This window comes from Conger conger, chromosome 12 (genome assembly GCF_963514075.1).
Source record: "Conger conger chromosome 12, fConCon1.1, whole genome shotgun sequence".
NCBI lineage: Eukaryota > Metazoa > Chordata > Actinopteri > Anguilliformes > Congridae > Conger > Conger conger.
The window spans coordinates 46,214,275-46,231,774 of record NC_083771.1 but is presented as its reverse complement, the minus strand read 5'-3'; the positions used below and the strand labels follow the sequence as shown (position 1 = coordinate 46,231,774).

The following is a 17,500-nucleotide window of genomic DNA, read 5'->3' as shown; positions in this document are numbered from 1 at the left end:
CTGCTTATCTTCAGCCATTACTAACCAAGCCCACACCTGCTTATCTCCAGCCATTACTGACCAAGCCCACACCTGCTTATCTTCAGCCATTACTAACCAAGCCCACACCTGCTTATCTTCAGCCATTTACTAACCAATCCCACACCTGCTTATCTCCAGCCATTACTAACCAAGCCCACACCTGCTTATCTCCAGCCATTACTAACCAAGCCCACACCTGCTTATCTTCAGCCATTACTAACCAAGCCCACACCTGCTTAGCTTCAGCCATTCAGCAGGAGCAGGGTGCATGATGGGAAGGACGTATTGGACGTTGGGGGTGGTGTCCTGCACCCCTGGGTGATTTGAAGACTGCACAGAACTGAACTAATTGAACCGGTAATTCAACGTTCCTGTGTCAATTCCTCTTCCTCAACATGGAGATCATTTCACTTGGATTGGTATGCTGAGTTTTCTGACACGGGTAATGTTGCCGGAAGCTCTCTCTGCGTGTGGCTAAGTTGCTTAGCTGGGACCCGGAAGGTTGGTGGTTCAGGCCCCAGTGTAGCCACAATACGATTACTGCTGTTGGGCCCTTGAGCGAGGCCCTTAACCACATGCTGCTCCAGGACGGATTGGCCTAATCAACTGTGTGTCGCTTTGGATAAAAGCGTCAGCTAAATACCTAATGTAATTTAAAGGTACAATAGGTAATTTCAGACTTCCTCTGGAATTGCAGCAACAGACGCGCTCAAACCGCAACACTGTTTATCCCACACCCCCTTCTCTGTGAACGCGCTGACGTTGAAACGCCATTGGCTGTGGCAATTGGAACCAATTGTCAACCAATGAGCTTGAATTGTTGTTCAGCTATACGATGTTTTGGTGCAGAGTGCCGGCTCGTTGACTGTATAGTTTGAAACTCGAATTTAAGGACCATGAACACAGGCAGAGGGTGAGTCAGCATGTCAGTGGGCCTTTTTCAATGAAGGGAAGGGATTTACAATGGTCTTGTAACAATGTTTTAACACAACAATCTGAGCTGAGCCTTGTCGTCGGGAAAGGCTTCTAACTCCGGTGTTCCTCCCCTCCCTTCCCCTGTCTTTCTTACTCATTTACATTCGGTCTGCCGGAGTGATTCTCCATCATCTTTCAGCAGCTCCTTAAAGAGAATAGTTTTTTTAACCTTTCCGACTTGACTCCCCCCGACCCCCCCCCCCTCGTAAATTTCTCCAGTTTTCGGGGGTCGTCTGAGGTCAGGAGCAGGAAATTCCTGCCGTTGCTGCGCATTCATTCCCTAGTTACGCTGATAAACCCCGTCAATGCTGTGCAGGAAGAGGAAGAGGAAGAAGAAGAAGAAGAAGAAGTCTTAAATACCCTGTGCACGCAAGTCATGAAGAGCGCTTAAATGGAATGTAAATATTATTGGTAAACAGTTTAAGGAGTTTGGAGAAGGTGTGGGGAAAAGATTTGGTCCCTGCGGTGTTTTTCGTACACGGTGAACTGCTTTCCTTCGGTTGAGAAGAGCTACACTTGGACTAGAAAAGGAAAACGAAAGAGAGACGCTTTTTATTTTTCCTCCGCGCCCACAGTGCTTTGAGTCAGCGGCGTTGGTTTGTACTTACGGTTTGTTGGTTTTGTTTCGAACGGGACAGACGGTTGGTCCGTAGAGACGGATTCGGAGCCAAGAGGTGGCTGCCCCCACCCACACTACGTCTCCAAAGCTATTTTCCATTGTGTGACACACCCCCCCCCCCCCCCCCCCCCCCCCCACCCGCCCCCACCTTCTGACCTGTGGCACCTCACCTCACAGGAGACTGAATGCTGGCCCCAGTCCAGGTGAATGCCGCTGTCTGGAATCCACAGTCTGAAACATGCTTGTTTTTTTGTTTTTTTTTCCTTCTTTTTTTTCGCAAACTCCATGTTCTGTCAGCCTCGTGTTTTCCGCTTCAGTGGCTTCCCTCTCGACGCTGCCGGCAGCGGTGGCTAGCGTGGGACGGGCCTGTCGGCAGGTGGGACGTCCCGTACAGCGGCCTCTGAAGGCTGGTCCCGGGCGGAACGCCGTTAGTGAGATCACCGAGCTCCCGAATTTGTAGTAGCGGGCCGTTCCCAGCCCTTCGAGCCGTTCTTCGGATGACAGGAGGGTGTGTTTCTCCTCCAACAGGAGGGAGTTGTGTGTTTGACCCAGGTCTGGACGTTGTGTGTTTGACCCAGGTCTGGACGTTGTGTGTTTGACCCAGGTCTGGACGTTGGGTTTTTTCCCAGCTTTTCTGCCTCATGTCTCTGGTAATATTTGTTCAGATTCATTGTTGTTTTCATTTAGATGAACATTGTAGTCTAGATTTCTGCCATTCCCCTGCCTTTCATTTGTGTAGCTCAATTCATTCGGGACATTCTGTGAGAATTGGGCAATACAATTCCTTTTATCTCTGATTTTCATGAACTGTTCTTCAAGGAAAGTCCCGTTGAGCACGGATAAGTGATTCAGTAATTTTTCATTAGTGGAGCTCAATTCATGCGGGACTCAGCGCGTGAATTTATATTTTCCTGAAGTGTTCTGCGAGGAGTCGCCCTACCCAGGATATTTGATGTTGGGATGTTTTAGATTTGGGTCACAAATACATTCTGGGGTATTCTTAGCCTCCTTCACCTTCTTCAACACCTCGTACAGTCTTATCAGAACCAATCTGTGCGGCCTGTAGTGTTGTGGTTAAGCCACATGACTGGGACCCGCAAGGTCGGTGGTTTGATCCCCGGTGCAGCCTCAATAAGATCCACACAGCCATTGGGCCCTTGAGCAAGGCCCTTAACCCTGCATCGCTCCAGGTGAGGATTGTCTCCTGCTTGGTCTAATCAACTGTACGTCGTTCTGGATCAGAGCGTCTGCCAAATTAATGTAAAATAAATGAATGGTAATGTCATTTGCAATTGTTACAGTCGTTGCTTGATATTGTTTAGTCCTATCATTATAATCCTTGTGGGATCTTCTGAATAATGAAGGCCACAACAATGCTGTCAGTGATTGTTTGATTGTTGTTCAGTAATGTAAAGTTATTAATTTCAGAACTGTTGCTCGTCTTTTGATGCGTTCTGTAAATTGAGTGAAATCACTTTTTTAATGCTTGAATGGAGCTCCGGCCAGCTTCCCTGAGGTATGGAGAGGGTGTGGCGTGAGACAACGTGTGCAGAATGTTTTAAATGTCACAGAAAAGTGTCATTCATCGAGAGGAGATGAGCAGTATCTGAAGGCTGTTGTGCTGTGTCTTCTCACGGCTGTGCTGCTTCGGCCGCGGGTTCGAGGCCCCGGGCTGAGGGGGCGGAGGACAGGCAGAGCTGTGGTGATGTCACGGTATAACAGCACGACCTCCCGGGTAACTTTTTTTGAACTAGCCGTGATCTCCGGGAAAACGATGCCGATTGGTCCCCAGCGGTCATGTGGTCGGAGTGCTGCTTGCACTGCCTATCAGCGCTCGCGCAGTGTGCCTCGGCCAATCACAAGGCACGGCCGGAAACCAACCCTTTTTTTCTTTCTTTTTTTTTTTTTTTTACGTTACATTATTGGCATTTGGCAGACGCTCTTATGCAGAGCAATGTACAGTTGATTAGACTAAGCAGGAGACAATCCTCCCCTGGAGCAATGCAGGGTATAAGGGCCCAACGGCTGTGTGGATCTTATTGTGGCCACACCGGGATTAGAACCACCGACCTTCTGTGTACCACCACGCTACAGGCGGCCCCCTTTTAAAATATGCTTCTTCCATTTTCTCTAGTTACCGCTAAAAGCTTTTGTACTACTCTGGAGGGCAATCGGGGATCTCTTATTTTTTCACTTTGAGGTTGGAAGGAGTGACGGGCCTAATGAAATGGATGGTTTTCAGAGGGCTGTCCATTCCCACCTTTATTTGACGCTGAATGAGCCTGTTAGACAGTGCTTTCGTCTGGTGTGAAAGTGTTTCGCGTTTGAAGAATTGTATTCATTTGGTTTTTAATGGGTTATTAATGGGCTGCTGGGCGGCTATTCCTGTTAAGGCAGCGTTTCCTCCTCTGGGGGGGTCTGAACCCAGACTGTCCCGGCTGGCAGCGTGTGATTGGCCGTTTCCTCCTGTGGGGGATCTGAACCCAGACTGTCCCGTCCCCAGAAAGTTGGCCGTAGCCTCTCCACAGGCTTCAGACGGGAGAACCTTTGCGTTTCATTACATGCCATTAGCTGGTGCTTCTACCAACCCCCCCCCCCCCCATGTGTGCTGAAATTTGGTAACGTGCGACAGAAAAAAATGACCTCGAGCAGAAGTCCGTCCGCCAGTCGGGGAGTTTCTGGCCTCTTTGTGCCTTTTGTCTGAGCAGTGTTCCGCTTCTGTGCCGGTCGTTGGCGTGCTGTTTCACAGTCTGACCTCGTCTTCTGCGTACGCCCTGACCTCACAGCACCCGAGCGCTGGGCCGGACGTAGCCGCGGAGAGTTTGGGTAAACTGTGTAAACGCAGCTTTCCGACTGAGCGCCGCTGAACGCGTAGATCTGTGCAGCTCTCCATTCGGGCGCGTGTCCCCTTTAGGTTTCGCTTGGAGTGCCTTTATTTAGGTTCACATCGGTGCCACGCAATTAGAACTTCACTCCAGTCCATCGAGCGGGCTGGCCTGGTTATTGGCTGTGTGAGACATGGCACCTGTGTGTGTTATATGGTACCTGTGTGTGTTATATGGCACCTGTGTGTGTTATATGGCATCTGTGTGTGATATGGCCCCTGTGTGTGTTATATGGCACCTGTGTGTGTTATATGGTACCTGTGTGTGTTATATGGCACCTGTGTGTGATATATGGTGTGTGTGTGATGTATGTGAGCTGTGTGTGATATATGGTGTGTGTGTTATATGTGAGCTGTGTGTGATATATGGTGTGTGTGTTATATGTGGGCTGTGTGTGATATATGGTGTGTGTGTTATATATGAGCTGTGTGTGATATATGGTGTGTGTGTGTGTTGTGTGAGCTGTGTGTGATATATGGTGTGTGTGTTATATGTGGGCTATGTGTGATATATGGTATGTATGTGTGATATATGGTGTGTGTGTGTGTTATATATGAGCTGTGTGTGATATATGGTGTGTGTGTGTGTTGTGTGAGCTGTGTGTGATATATGGTATGTATGTGTGATATATGGTGTGTGTGTGTTATATATGAGCTGTGTGTGATATATGGTGTGTGTGTGCGTGTTGTGTGAGCTGTGTGTGATATATGGTGTGTGTGTGTTATATGTGGGCTGTGTGTGATATATGGTATGTATGTGTGATATATGGTGTGTGCGTTATACATGAGCTGTGTGTGATATATGGTGTGTGTGTGTGTTGTGTGAGCTGTGTGTGATATATGGTGTGTGTGTGTGTGTGTGTGTGTGTGTGTGTGTGTGTGTGTGTGATATATGGTGTGTGTGTGTTGTATGTGAGCTGTGTGTGAGGTGTGGACAGAGCGATAAATGGAGAGAGCGAGAGAGAGACTGGGAGGAGAGAAAAGGCAGAGCCATGTTTAGTTGCTTAAGTCCTCAAATTGTGTCCGGGATTCTATTTGAAGCCGGGCCTCGGATAATAGCCGGGGGCGTGGCCGATTCGGACGAATAAAGGCCGGCCCCCAAATACAAGCCGGGGTAATATTGCCTACCAATAGGGCTATCAGTCCATGAGCACTAGAATACATTGTTTCGATTTAACTCAATGAAATAAAAGAGCTCTTCTTAATATTTTATATTGTTGGTTGGTTTAATACTGTTGCCAATGAAAAGTCGTTGTCCTACACCATGGGTCTCCAACACGTTGCTCTCAAGCTACCAGTCGCTTGCCGCCCCCTTCTAAGTAGCTTGCCAAAGGCTGAAGCAGTATACATTTAAACACAATTTCAATGAATTAATGAAAGCGGCTGCCTTGGCTCGCAATAAACAGACGGGTGGAAATCCCGACACTCTACATAAAACTACATAAAACTTAACAGTGAACCGTCAAATACCCCCCAGATTTCAGTGCCCACCAGTCCCAACATTTAGCAATAGAATCAAACAGTCCAAAAGTAAATTAAATCCCAAACCAAAGCGAAAATCTTTTGATAGCCTACCGGTATGCTACTCCAAACGAAACGCATGTCTCACAATAAAACGCACTTTAGGAAAAAAAGATCCTTAACTTGCTGTTATCTACGCTAATTTATTATTGTTCATGAAGGCGTGTCTGGGAAGTTGTTATTTTATGGATTCTGGACTTGCATGTGATTTATTTTGTTTGAGAATATTTGCAATAAACTAGGTCTGTTAAGACTGACACTATGATTTACCAAACGGTGTTTCCTGATTAGCCTACACTAATTGATTTCTGAACGGTTACAGGAAGTGTTGAACCGTGTTGGCCCACTTTAAGTGTAGCCTTTTACTTTATTTCTAAGAATAAAATTCTACAACAGAAACCAAATATGAAGTAAAGTCCTGCCTCGAATACAAGCCTGCCCCAAATAAAGGCCTGTGCTTTGTGCAGCCTAAGTAAATAAGACCCCGGACACAATTTGAGGATTTAGGGTATGCTGCTGTCAGCAACTGAGAAGGAATGAGAGGATTGTTCCAGAAACACTGGCTCTCGTGCTGGATTCACATCTGTTGCACAACTGGATAAAGCCTCTTCCCCAAACTGATGTATCCACAGGATGAACTCGGGTTCACCAGTATTGAGACAGCTACTGTTTTTAATTTTTTTTGTATAACACTATCGGTTTTAATTCCGCTTTTCAGATGTTAGGCTAGTGACAGTGTAGCCTATGATAGTTCAGTTCTCTGTGCTTTCGCTGCGAATGCATGAAATTCCCAGGAACTTCCTTTGTCTCTGACTTCTACGGCAGGGTTCACTGTAAACTACATTACCCAGCGTGCATTGCACATACGGTTTCATTGTCTTGACATTTTTCATTGTATGTAAAAGAGTGTTCCTTATGGAAATGGTGATTTGAATATAACATGTTGTATACTTGGACAAATTATAACTAATATAATATATTATAAATGATAAAATAATTATAATTATAACTATAACATTAATTTATTCAGCAAATTTATGAATGTCCAATTTTCTTGAAAATCTAGAATGGTTAGGTAATTCTTGAAGCCCGCAGTGTTTTGTGGAGGAAAATGTGTTTTCTATTAAGGCCCAGTAGATTTTTTCGGGGCTTATCACTCTTGTGTATTAAAAATAACATTTTGATTCTCATAATAATGCGCAAAGCTGTCCCTAAACTGGAGTGAGAATAAAGCCATGCACCAGTGCTTCAAAATCAACCATATTGTCACAATAAGCGTTTTGAAAATGTATTGCTTCTCTGTCCTAGTGCACTGCAGGGGAGGGGAGAGGGGGGCAGCAACTAAATGCATGAAAGCTTGCAGACGTGGTCAAGAGGTTCAGCGGTTTTTCAGACCAAATGTCAGAACGGGGAAGAAACGTGATCGAAGCGACTTTGACCGTAGAATGATTGTTGGTGCCAGACAGAGGGTGGTTTGAGTATCACAGAAACCACTCGGCTTAATAATAAGTCTAAAAAATATGTAAAACAAACTTAACTGAGTGTATGTGTGAGTAAAATGCAGTGTGTGTAGGTAGATGCCTCCATATGGTATGCAGAGCTTTTATTTATTATTCTCTCACTAGTGGAAGTGAGAGAATAATGCATTTGCGTTAGCTTAACATTCGCATTAGGATTAGCGTTAACATTAACATGAGAATTATTGTTTATATTTGGCATTTTATTACTCTTGACCTCAGGATCACCATTAATTTAGCATTAGCTTGTAACCCAAGACTTTCTCGAACCCATAACACTAACTGCGGGTTAATGTTAATAATAGGGTTTCCCTAAACCAAACCCTACATTACTAATCCTAACCCTAACCCATTTTTAATATTAGTGCTACAGTTGGTGCTTGGGTAATGTTTTCCTTGTGGGTACTGTTGGCAGAGTATGCTGACACTTTAATGCAGACCGGAATATAGTCGATATTAGAATGCCCTGAATGATGCTTTTTTCAAAATGTATTTTTATTTGGCAATCAAAGGTCCAGGAGTATGCATTTGGTGTATCGTATTTTCCATCCGTATCACAATGCGTATCACAACTCAAAGTGTATTGTACTGCAAGTTTGATGCACTTTGAATGGCGATGTGGGTAAAACCGCTGCAACGTGACAGGGCTCCGTGTCGCCTGTTAAACCCATGCTACGCTTATTATTCAAAGGGCGTCTCGTTTCCACGGAGGCCGGCTTTTTTTCTTTCCGCTTCCTGTCTGTGTGCTTGCCATTACGTTGCTGCTGTTATTGTTTCTGCGGAGGTTGTTCACCGGGGGGTGCACAGCTCCGCTCCTGGAGGGCCGAGCTAAGTGCTGGTTTTTGTTCCAACCCGGTTACCTTTCATTTTTAGTTCTCTGACCGCTCTATGAACTACTCTGGTTCGCTCCTGCGCTGCATCACAGTAAAATCTTTAGGATGCACCTGCAGCCTGTGACTGTAGCCGGTGCTTTATTCACATATCGGATTTTGACACAATTGAGCTAATTAATTAAGAGCAGAAGTTGCCGCGAAATCCCGAAACGGATCGGCCCTCGCTGTGCATCCAGTGAATCCAGTCCTACCTGTGCTGGAGATGGAAGAAACCTCCGGTTTGGGTCTACGTCCCTGTTAAGCGTTTAAAACTTGCGCGTTACACTGCCTGGTCCCACCGTTATGTGCGCAGGGATGCCGCAGCTGATGAACGGGAGGAGTCGTATCTTATCAGCAGTGGCTGGTCAATACCAGTTTGTCAACATCCTGCATCACTGGGGCGGAACAGCCCTTTTGCGCTATTTTAGGCTGCGATGTCGGAGCTGAACTATGCCTCGCTGAGTGTGGAGGCGCGATGGCTCGTGTTGGGTTTCAGACCGCGGTTCTGAGGCTGTGCCCCAGCCTTCTACACGGGTCCGGTCCACCGAGCTCTGGGGCCCGCGCGTCGACGTGATCGGGAGAATTTGAGTTTTCGTGAAACTTAAAATGACAATTGGCCAAACTGTGATTTTGGAGATTTGCCGGTTTGGGTCAGTCCGTGTTGCTGTGCCAGGTGGTGGTGGTGGTGGTGGTGGTGGTGGTGGTGGTGGTGGTGGTGGTGGTGGTGGTGGTGGTGTGCACCCTTTTTTCATTGGTTGAAATGATTTGTGATTGGCAGCTCATTGCCTGGCGCAGTGTCTGCCCTCGTTTGAGTGGTGCGCAGAGGAAGCAGTGTGGCTTGGTGTTGGAGTCACGCGGATGAGCCCTACTGTAGAGGAAGGCCAGCGTAAGGACATTTATGTCATTCCACAGGAAACGCACCCGCCTGTTGGACCTGTTCCTCATCTCGTAGTTCTCCATCCGCATATCTGTAAAGAACAAAACTAAAATGGGAGCTCCGTTCGCCAAATACTTAGTGAGAAATAAATTATCAACAATCGTCTAAAATGGCCGCCTTTCACTGAGGTGAAATTTTCAGGTGTCTGTGTAACTGGGGATGATCAGAGATAACAACAATCCCCTTTCTTATTGTTTGTTTACACGGGTAAGATTACAAAGATTAAGCAAAGGTATTCATACCTTTAAAAAAAAAAACAAAAAAAAAAAAACATGCAGAATAATGGTTATGAACGTGTACTGGCGATAAATCTTCAACAGAAGAAAATTAGATGTGGGCATATTTATTCTCTGCCTGGTTCTTTCATCGTTTCATGGAGAGATGTGTACACAGCAAATTTGTGGAAGTGGATATCAGCTTTACACAATGCCTTCATGTATAACAGTTCCATACTGTTAACACTGCTCTTCTACAAAATGACTGTTGCCTACTACTGCTCTGTTTTAAAGAAGTGCAATTTCTTTCCTCTTCTATGGAACAGAACCTCGATGTGCTAGATTACATTTCCTATGAATTATAGTGAAATGTCCATTCATGTCCTCCCATACAATCAGATGAGTGTTAACCCCCCCCCCCCCTCCCCCCTTTGAATTGGCCACCATTTTGTGTTCTTCTTTGGACCCCAGTATCTGTTCAAATATGCATGATGCCATTTATGAAATTCCGGTTTTATTCATTTTAATAAGGCTGCCTGAAGGAAATGCAAGAGACAAGAGAAATTGGGAGTGTCGGCCCCATAACCGAAAGTGGTAATAACAGAAATTTGTAATAACAGAAAGTGTGGTGGTTGCACATCTGTAGAAGCCCCTGGGTTGGGAGTACTGGTAGCAGTGAGATGATGAGAATTCGGGGGTGACCTATTTTCGACGGTCAACCAGTATCAAGCATTGGCCCATGAGAGGAATGGCTCAGTCTGGGTAAATTTGAGCGTTTTAAACATTTCTGTTCCTCCCGGACACATTTCGCATGGTCCCCGGGACGTGGGGAAAGGCGTTGGTGTCGAGCCCTGAGTTATCGACAGATGATTAATTTTGACATTGGAGCTGGGTAGGTTGCCCGGGGGCCTCTATCTCCCAGAGGCTGGGGTGGTGTTGGGTCCTCGTTTTATTCTGGAGTAGAAGGGGGCTGCCCTGATTTGCACTCAGCGCAGTGCAACTTGAGCGTGCCCACCGGAGCGTGCTCGTAAATCTCCTAGGTTTTATTTGTTGTTGTTGTTGTTTTTTTTGTGTCAGTGGCGGATACAACGCCTGGGAGATGTTCCTGAAGCGACTCGTTGTCTCACTGCCAGCATGTCACCCGAGACCGATCGCGCTGTCTCTGTGCTGGGGAACCACACGCGGGTCAGAACCGCCGGGTCAGAACCGCCGGGTCAGAACCGCCGGGTCAGAACCGCCGGGTCACTGTCTCTGTGCTGGGGAACCACACGCGGGTCAGAACCGCCGGGTCACTGTCTCTGTGCTGGGGAACCACACGCGGGTCAGAACCGCCGGGTCACTGTCTCTGTGCTGGGGAACCACACGCGGGTCAGAACCGCCAAGGCTGGAATCCATGCAGGAGAACTTTTCAGAGGGATTTTCTTTTTATGGGCTGAACATTTATAATATTAATTTGGACTTCTGCTATCAAGTGAAGTGAAGGGAAACGTTTTTGTCCCATCAGGTGAAATTGGGTAAAGATGAGATAAAGATTATTATATTGAACCCTGTGGGGTGATGTGTCCTCTGCATGTGACCCATCCTAGTTACTTAGGAGCAGTGGGCAGACAGTGCGGCTCCCGGGGACCAGCTCCAGAGGCAGGTGTTTTTAGGTGATTAGAGAACTGGGGTGTTCTCGACCATTTAACCCTTTCAGTCCCAAGCCCAGTATGAACTGGTGCCACCCAAATCCCAAGGGGGTTTTGACTTTGGTTGATAAAATGGAGAGTTTAGTAGGGTTTTAGTAGAGGCTGATGATGGAGAGAGAGTACCCTGATGATGGAGTGTGTGTACCCTGATGATGGGGGTGGAGTGTGTGTACCCTGATGATGGAGTGTGTGTGTACCCTGATGATGGAGAGAGTGTGTAACCTGATGATGGAGTGTGTGTGTACCCTGATGATGGAGAGAGTGTGTACCCTGATGATGGAGAGAGTGTGTAACCTGGGAAGTGCTGTGGAGGCCCACCTGCTGGGTTTTGGGTTGTGTGCCAGGCCTGAAATAGCTCACACTACAGGTCCTCCACGGGATACAAACACTTGTGTTTAACGATGTGAGTGACGGGCAGGTCTGTGGGCTGTGTGTAAAAATCACAATTGACTGGACTGTGTTTTGTTTTTAACCTTGTGTGCTGCTGTCTGGGGGTTCCGGCCTTGTTTGGGGGTTTGGGCCTGGTTTAGGGGTTTGGGCCTGGTTTGGGGGTTCAGGTTTAGGGGTTTGGGCCTGGTTTGCGGGTTCAGATTTAGGGGTTTGGGCCTGGTTTGCGGGTTCAGATTTAGGGGTTTGGGCCTGGTTTGGGGGTTCAGGTTTAGGGGTTTGGGCCTGGTTTGGGGGTTCAGGTTTAGGGGTTTGGGCCTGGTTTGGGGGTTCAGGCCTGGTTTGGGGGTTCAGGTTTAGGGGTTTGGGCCTGGTTTGCGGGTTCAGATTTAGGGGTTTGGGCCTGGTTTGGGGGTTCAGGTTTAGGGGTTTGGGCCTGGTTTGGGGGTTCAGGTTTAGGGGTTTGGGCCTGGTTTGGGGGTTCAGGTTTAGGGGTTTGGGCCTGGTTTGGGGGTTCAGGTTTAGGGGTTTGGGCCTGGTTTGGGGGTTCAGGTTTAGGGGTCCGGGCCTGGTTTGGGGGTTCAGGTTTCTGCCCTTCTGCTGCTCTGTAAAGTGTCTTTCTTGTTTTTTCCCGTTTTCTCTTCGATTCTGTCGCCAGTCGTCCCCTCCGTGACCGTTTGTGAATGTTGTCGTGTCGCCCGGCGTAGACTGCCCCCAAACGCACTCCTGACGCCCAGAGTATAAAGTTAAACAGGGGAGACATCGGCTCAGGTGTGTGGCAGGAGGGCCTGTCCTGGTTTGGAAAATAGTAAATGGTTGGCATTTATATAGCGCCTTTATCCACAAAAAGATGAAGGCGCTATATAAATGCTTCTAATTCATACACACACTCACCAATGGCAATTGGCTGCCATGCAAGGTGCAAACCAGCTCATCTGGATTTAGGGGTTAGGTGTTGCTCAGGGACACTTTGACGCACCAAAATTTGTCAATTTATAGCCAGATTTACTTTATTAATTTTTTTTTTTTTATTTAGCTTTTTTCGCCTTACACAAACAGTTTAGCTAACCTAAAACTAACCCAAGTCAGTGTTAAGGACAGATTTTAGTTGAATACAGGCCCGTTGTCTGTTCTGCAAACAAACACAAAGCTGTTCAACTCCGTGCTCATTTGGATGCTTTTGGAAGCTGTGGCCTAGTACGTGTTCTTTAAAAAAAAAAAAAAAAATTTTTGAAAAACAGATGCTAATGTTGCTAGATGTTTTGAATTCAGTTGGTAAAATGTGAAACCACGGTTACACAACAATTGGGTGGCTTCCCGTCGGCTGAACCCCAGCGAAGCGTTGACGCGTTAGCGGTTTCCAGCGCGACCGTGCGGCTCCAGGCAGACCCTGTGCCTAACGGGCAGCCAGGTGCACTAACGGTGAGGCCGGCGAGAGTGTGCTGGACAGAGAGCGGGCTGGAGCAGTGTGCCGAGGCCTTCTGTGTGTGCCGGCGCGGGGGAACGTGAGGTTATGCAAATGCTGTCTGTGGAGAGATGGGGTCGCTGTGGTTCACCGCCGGCGGGTTGCTGATGGGAGCCGCCATGGCGGTCAGGAAGGCAGGCTGAGGTAGACTGTGCCCTCACTCTGACCTCACTCTGAGGCAGGCTCTGCCCTCACTCTGCCCTCACTCTGCCCTCACTCTGCCCTCACTCTGCCCTCACTCTGACCTCACTCTGAGGCAGGCTGTGCCCTCACTCTGAGGCAGGCTGTGCCCTCACTCTGCCCTCACTCTGAGGCAGACTCTGCCCTCACTCTGAGGCAGGCTCTGCCCTCACTCTGCCCTCACTCTGAGGCAGGCTCTGCCCTCACTCTGCCCTCACTCTGAGGCAGACTCTGCCCTCACTCTGAGGCAGGCTCTGCCCTCACTCTGCCCTCACTCTGCGGCAGGCTGTGCCCTCACTCTGGTGAATTCGCTACAGAACGCTGTGGGAGAAGAATCACTGGTTTTCAAGGGTGAATTATGTTGTGTTTTAAATTACACGCTCAGTGCTCGTTGTAAGAGTATGTAATTTCTCTGCTGTATTTATGTAATGTAATGAGCCTGTTAGCAACAGGGCTAGCTTTCCTGGGCACAGGGGGTGTGTCTGTGTCAGTATCTGTGTGAGCGTTTGTGTGTGGTTGGCTTTCTAGATTTCCCTTCACTAAGACTCACTGTTTTAATCAAATGACCAGGTGCATGGAGCGTTAAAGTCACTTGTATGTCCACTGGGGTTTTACTGGTGTACCTGTATTCTGTCCATCAAGAGTGACAGCTATAAATATATTGTTTTAAAAAATCGTGCTAACTCAACTAAACCACAACAGGAACGACTACAACCGTGACAAATGATATCGTTGGGATCCCTTTTCGCGCAATTTTTTCGCCCCCAGCTGTGTGAACGATAATACGCTGACAGCCAATCAAACTTCGTCCGAATTTCCAGGGTGTCCTGTTCAAACTGGCCGCCGGCGGGCGGAGAGAGTATTTACAGAACGTTATCGTTCATCAGTGTGCGTGCTCATGTCTTTATATGCACATCTTTGTTATAGTTCTAGTTTCTAGTGTGGCTGGGTCTTACGGGAGCGTCGCTGTGCCCCTCCTGTGTCACTGTGCTCCTCCTGTGTCACTGTGCACCTCCTGTGTCACTGTGCACCTCCTGTGTCACTGCGATGTCTCTGCTTAGCTGTGCACCTCCTGTGTCACTGTGCACCTCCTGTGTCACTGTGCACCTCCTGTGTCACTGCGATGTCTCTGCTTAGCTGTGCACCTCCTGTGTCACTGTGCACCTCCTGTGTCACTGTGCACCTCCTGTGTCACTGTGCACCTCCTGTGTCACTGCGATGTCTCTGCGTAGCTGTGCACCTCCTGTGTCACTGTGCACCTCCTGTGTCACTGTGCACCTCCTGTGTCACTGCGATGTCTCTGCGTAGCTGTGCACCTCCTGTGTCACTGTGCACCTCCTGTGTCACTGCGATGTCTCTGCGTAGCTGTGCACCTCCTGTGTCACTGCGATGTCTCTGCGTAGCTGTGCACCTCCTGTGTCACTGCGATGTGTCTCTGTTTAGCTGTGCACCTCCTGTGTCACTGCGATGTCTCTGCTTAGCTCTGCACCTCCTGTGTCACTGTGCTCCTCCTGTGTCACTGTGCACCTCCTGTGTCACTGTGCTCCTCCTGTGTCACTGCGATGTGTCTCTGCTTAGCTCTGCACCTCCTGTGTCACTGCGATGTCTCTGCTTAGCTCTGCACCTCCTGTGTCACTGTGCTCCTCCTGTGTCACTGTGCTCCTCCTGTGTCACTGTGCACCTCCTGTGTCACTGTGCACCTCCTGTGTCACTGCGATGTGTGTCTGCCACCAGCTCCCAATACATGGTTTCCATGGTAATAAACCTTTATAGAGTCCTTTATCGGGATTAAAAAAGGATTGAAGGCGGTGGTAGAGATTTGAGAGTGGATCAGGAGGAGTAGGTGGAGGCAGTGGTGCCTCCGGCAGTCGGAGGGTTGCTGGTTTGCGGCGGCCTTTCGCTGACGGCGCGTGAATGACGGGCATTAATCGTAAAGCGTTTTGGATGAAAGCGCTATGTAAACGCAGTCCATTTAGCGTAATCACCACTTGACCACGGGTCAGCGTGGAGACTAGCGTGCAGATCGTTAAAGTACAGGGCAGCGGATTTATTGACGAGTAAAGTCTGCGGTCAGCCAGGCTGTTGCTTTGGTTGCCGTTGAGCTCACCTTGACCTTTGACCCGCGTTGTGTTCTTCCTCCTGCAGGGCGTACTCCCTCGTGGACTCGAGCCAGGTCTCCACCTTCCTCATCTCCATCCTCCTCATCGTCTATGGGAGCTTCAGGTGAGTGTGGGGGGGGGGGCACAGGGCGTGGGGCAGAAGAACAGTCTGTGGGCCGAGGTTAGAACTGTGGGTAACCGCTTTCAGAAACATCTGACATAACACATATTCCTCTTAGAACAGTGTGTGAATTACACCTGTTGCACATTCGTGTTTTAAAAACTGTATTTGCCTTCTTAAAACATGTAGGACTTATTGTACGTCGCTTTGGATTTAGGTTCCCGTAGTTTGAATACTAATAATTATAATAATCAGAGTAAAGAGGGTAAATAATAACTCAAAACAGGGAAAGTGTAGTTAAGACTAATTGACTGCTTGCTAATTACTTTGGGATTGCTTGTGTAGGTGGAACAAAAGCCAGCAGACACGCGTGTCCCCAGGACCGGGTTTGAAAACCTCTCGTATAGAGGATTATTGTGTCGCTATGGAGACACTGCGGAGATGGCTGCACACGGCTGCCATTTTGATGTTTCTGACTAAAGGCTACTTTCTCCTCCGTACCCAGGGCCAGGGCAGGCAGGAGAACAGCCCTGCTCGTAGGCCTGGTGTGGTAGTGTCTCAGGCTCTGCTCATAGGCCTGGTGTGGTAGTGTCTCAGACTCTGCTCGTGGGCCTCAGGCTCTGCTCGTAGGCCTTGTGTGGTAGTGTCTCAGACTCTGCTCGTAGGCCTGGTGTGGTAGTGTCTCAGGCTCTGCTCGTAGGCCTGGTGTGGTAGTGTCTCAGACTCTGCTCGTAGGTCTGGTGTGGTAGTGTCTCAGGCTCTGCTCGTAGGCCTGGTGTGGTAGTGTCTCAGGCTCTGCTCGTAGGCCTGGTGTGGTAGTGTCTCAGGCTCTGCTGTAGGCCTGGTGTGGTAGTGTCTCAGACTCTGCTCGTAGGCCTGGTGTGGTAGTGTCTCAGGCTCTGCTCGTAGGCCTGGTGTGGTAGTGTCTCAGGCTCTGCTCGTAGCCCTGGTGTGGTAGTGTCTCAGGCTCTGCTCCTAGGCCTGGTGTGGTAGTGTCTCAGACTCTGCTCGTAGGCCTGGTGTGGTAGTGTCTCAGACTCTGCTCGTAGGCCTGGTGTGGTAGTGTCTCAGGCTCTGCTCGTAGGCCTGGTGTGGTAGTGTCTCAGGCTCTGCTCGTAGGCCTGGTGTGGTAGTGTCTCAGGCTCTGCTCGTAGGCCTGGTGTGGTAGTGTCTCAGGCTCTGCTCGTAGGCCTGGTGTGGTAGTGTCTCAGGCTCTGCTCGTAGGCCTGGTGTGGTAGTGTCTCAGGCTCTGCTCGTAGGCCTGGTGTGGTAGTGTCTCAGGCTCTGCTCGTAGGCCTGGTGTGGTAGTGTCTCAGGCTCTGCTCGTAGGCCTGGTGTGGTAGTGTCTCAGGCTCTGCTCGTAGGCCTGGTGTGGTAGTGTCTCAGGCTCTGCTCGTAGCCCTGGTGTGGTAGTGTCTCAGGCTCTGCTCGTAGCCCTGGTGTGGTAGTGTCTCAGGCTCTGCTCGTAGGTCTGGTGTGGTAGTGTCTCAGACTCTGCTCGTAGGCCTGGTGTGGTAGTGTCTCAGGCTCTGCTCGTAGGCCTGGTGTGGTAGTGTCTCAGACTCTGCTCGTAGGCCTGGTGTGGTAGTGTCTCAGGCTCTGCTCGTAGGCCTGGTGTGGTAGTGTCTCAGGCTCTGCTCGTAGGCCTGGTGTGGTAGTGTCTCAGGCTCTGCTCGTAGGCCTGGTGTGGTAGTGTCTCAGGCTCTGCTCGTAGGCCTGGTGTGGTAGTGTCTCAGGCTCTGCTCGTAGGCCTGGTGTGGTAGTGTCTCAGGCTCTGCTCATAGGCCTGGTGTGGTAGTGTCTCAGGCTCTGCTCGTAGCCCTGGTGTGGTAGTGTCTCAGGCTCTGCCCGTAGCCCTGGTGTGGTAGTGTCTCAGGCTCTGCTCGTAGGCCTGGTGTGGTAGTGTCTCAGGCTCTGCTCGTAGGCCTGGTGTGGTAGTGTCTCAGACTCTGCTCGTAGGCCTGGTGTGGTAGTGTCTCAGGCTCTGCTCGTAGCCCTG

General features: G+C 48.9%; 1 protein-coding gene across 2 annotated transcripts in view; it reads left to right on the top strand.

Moving 5' to 3' along the window:
* The window catches only part of sppl3 (signal peptide peptidase 3), a 48,556-nt gene that overhangs the window by 17,191 nt on the left and 13,865 nt on the right, over window positions 1-17,500 (top strand). For both annotated transcript variants that reach the window (XM_061263422.1, XM_061263421.1), the window contains exon 2: window positions 15,427-15,504. In XM_061263422.1, coding sequence (XP_061119406.1) covers window positions 15,427-15,504 — 78 coding nt within the window. The remainder of the gene's footprint in view (window positions 1-15,426; window positions 15,505-17,500) is intronic.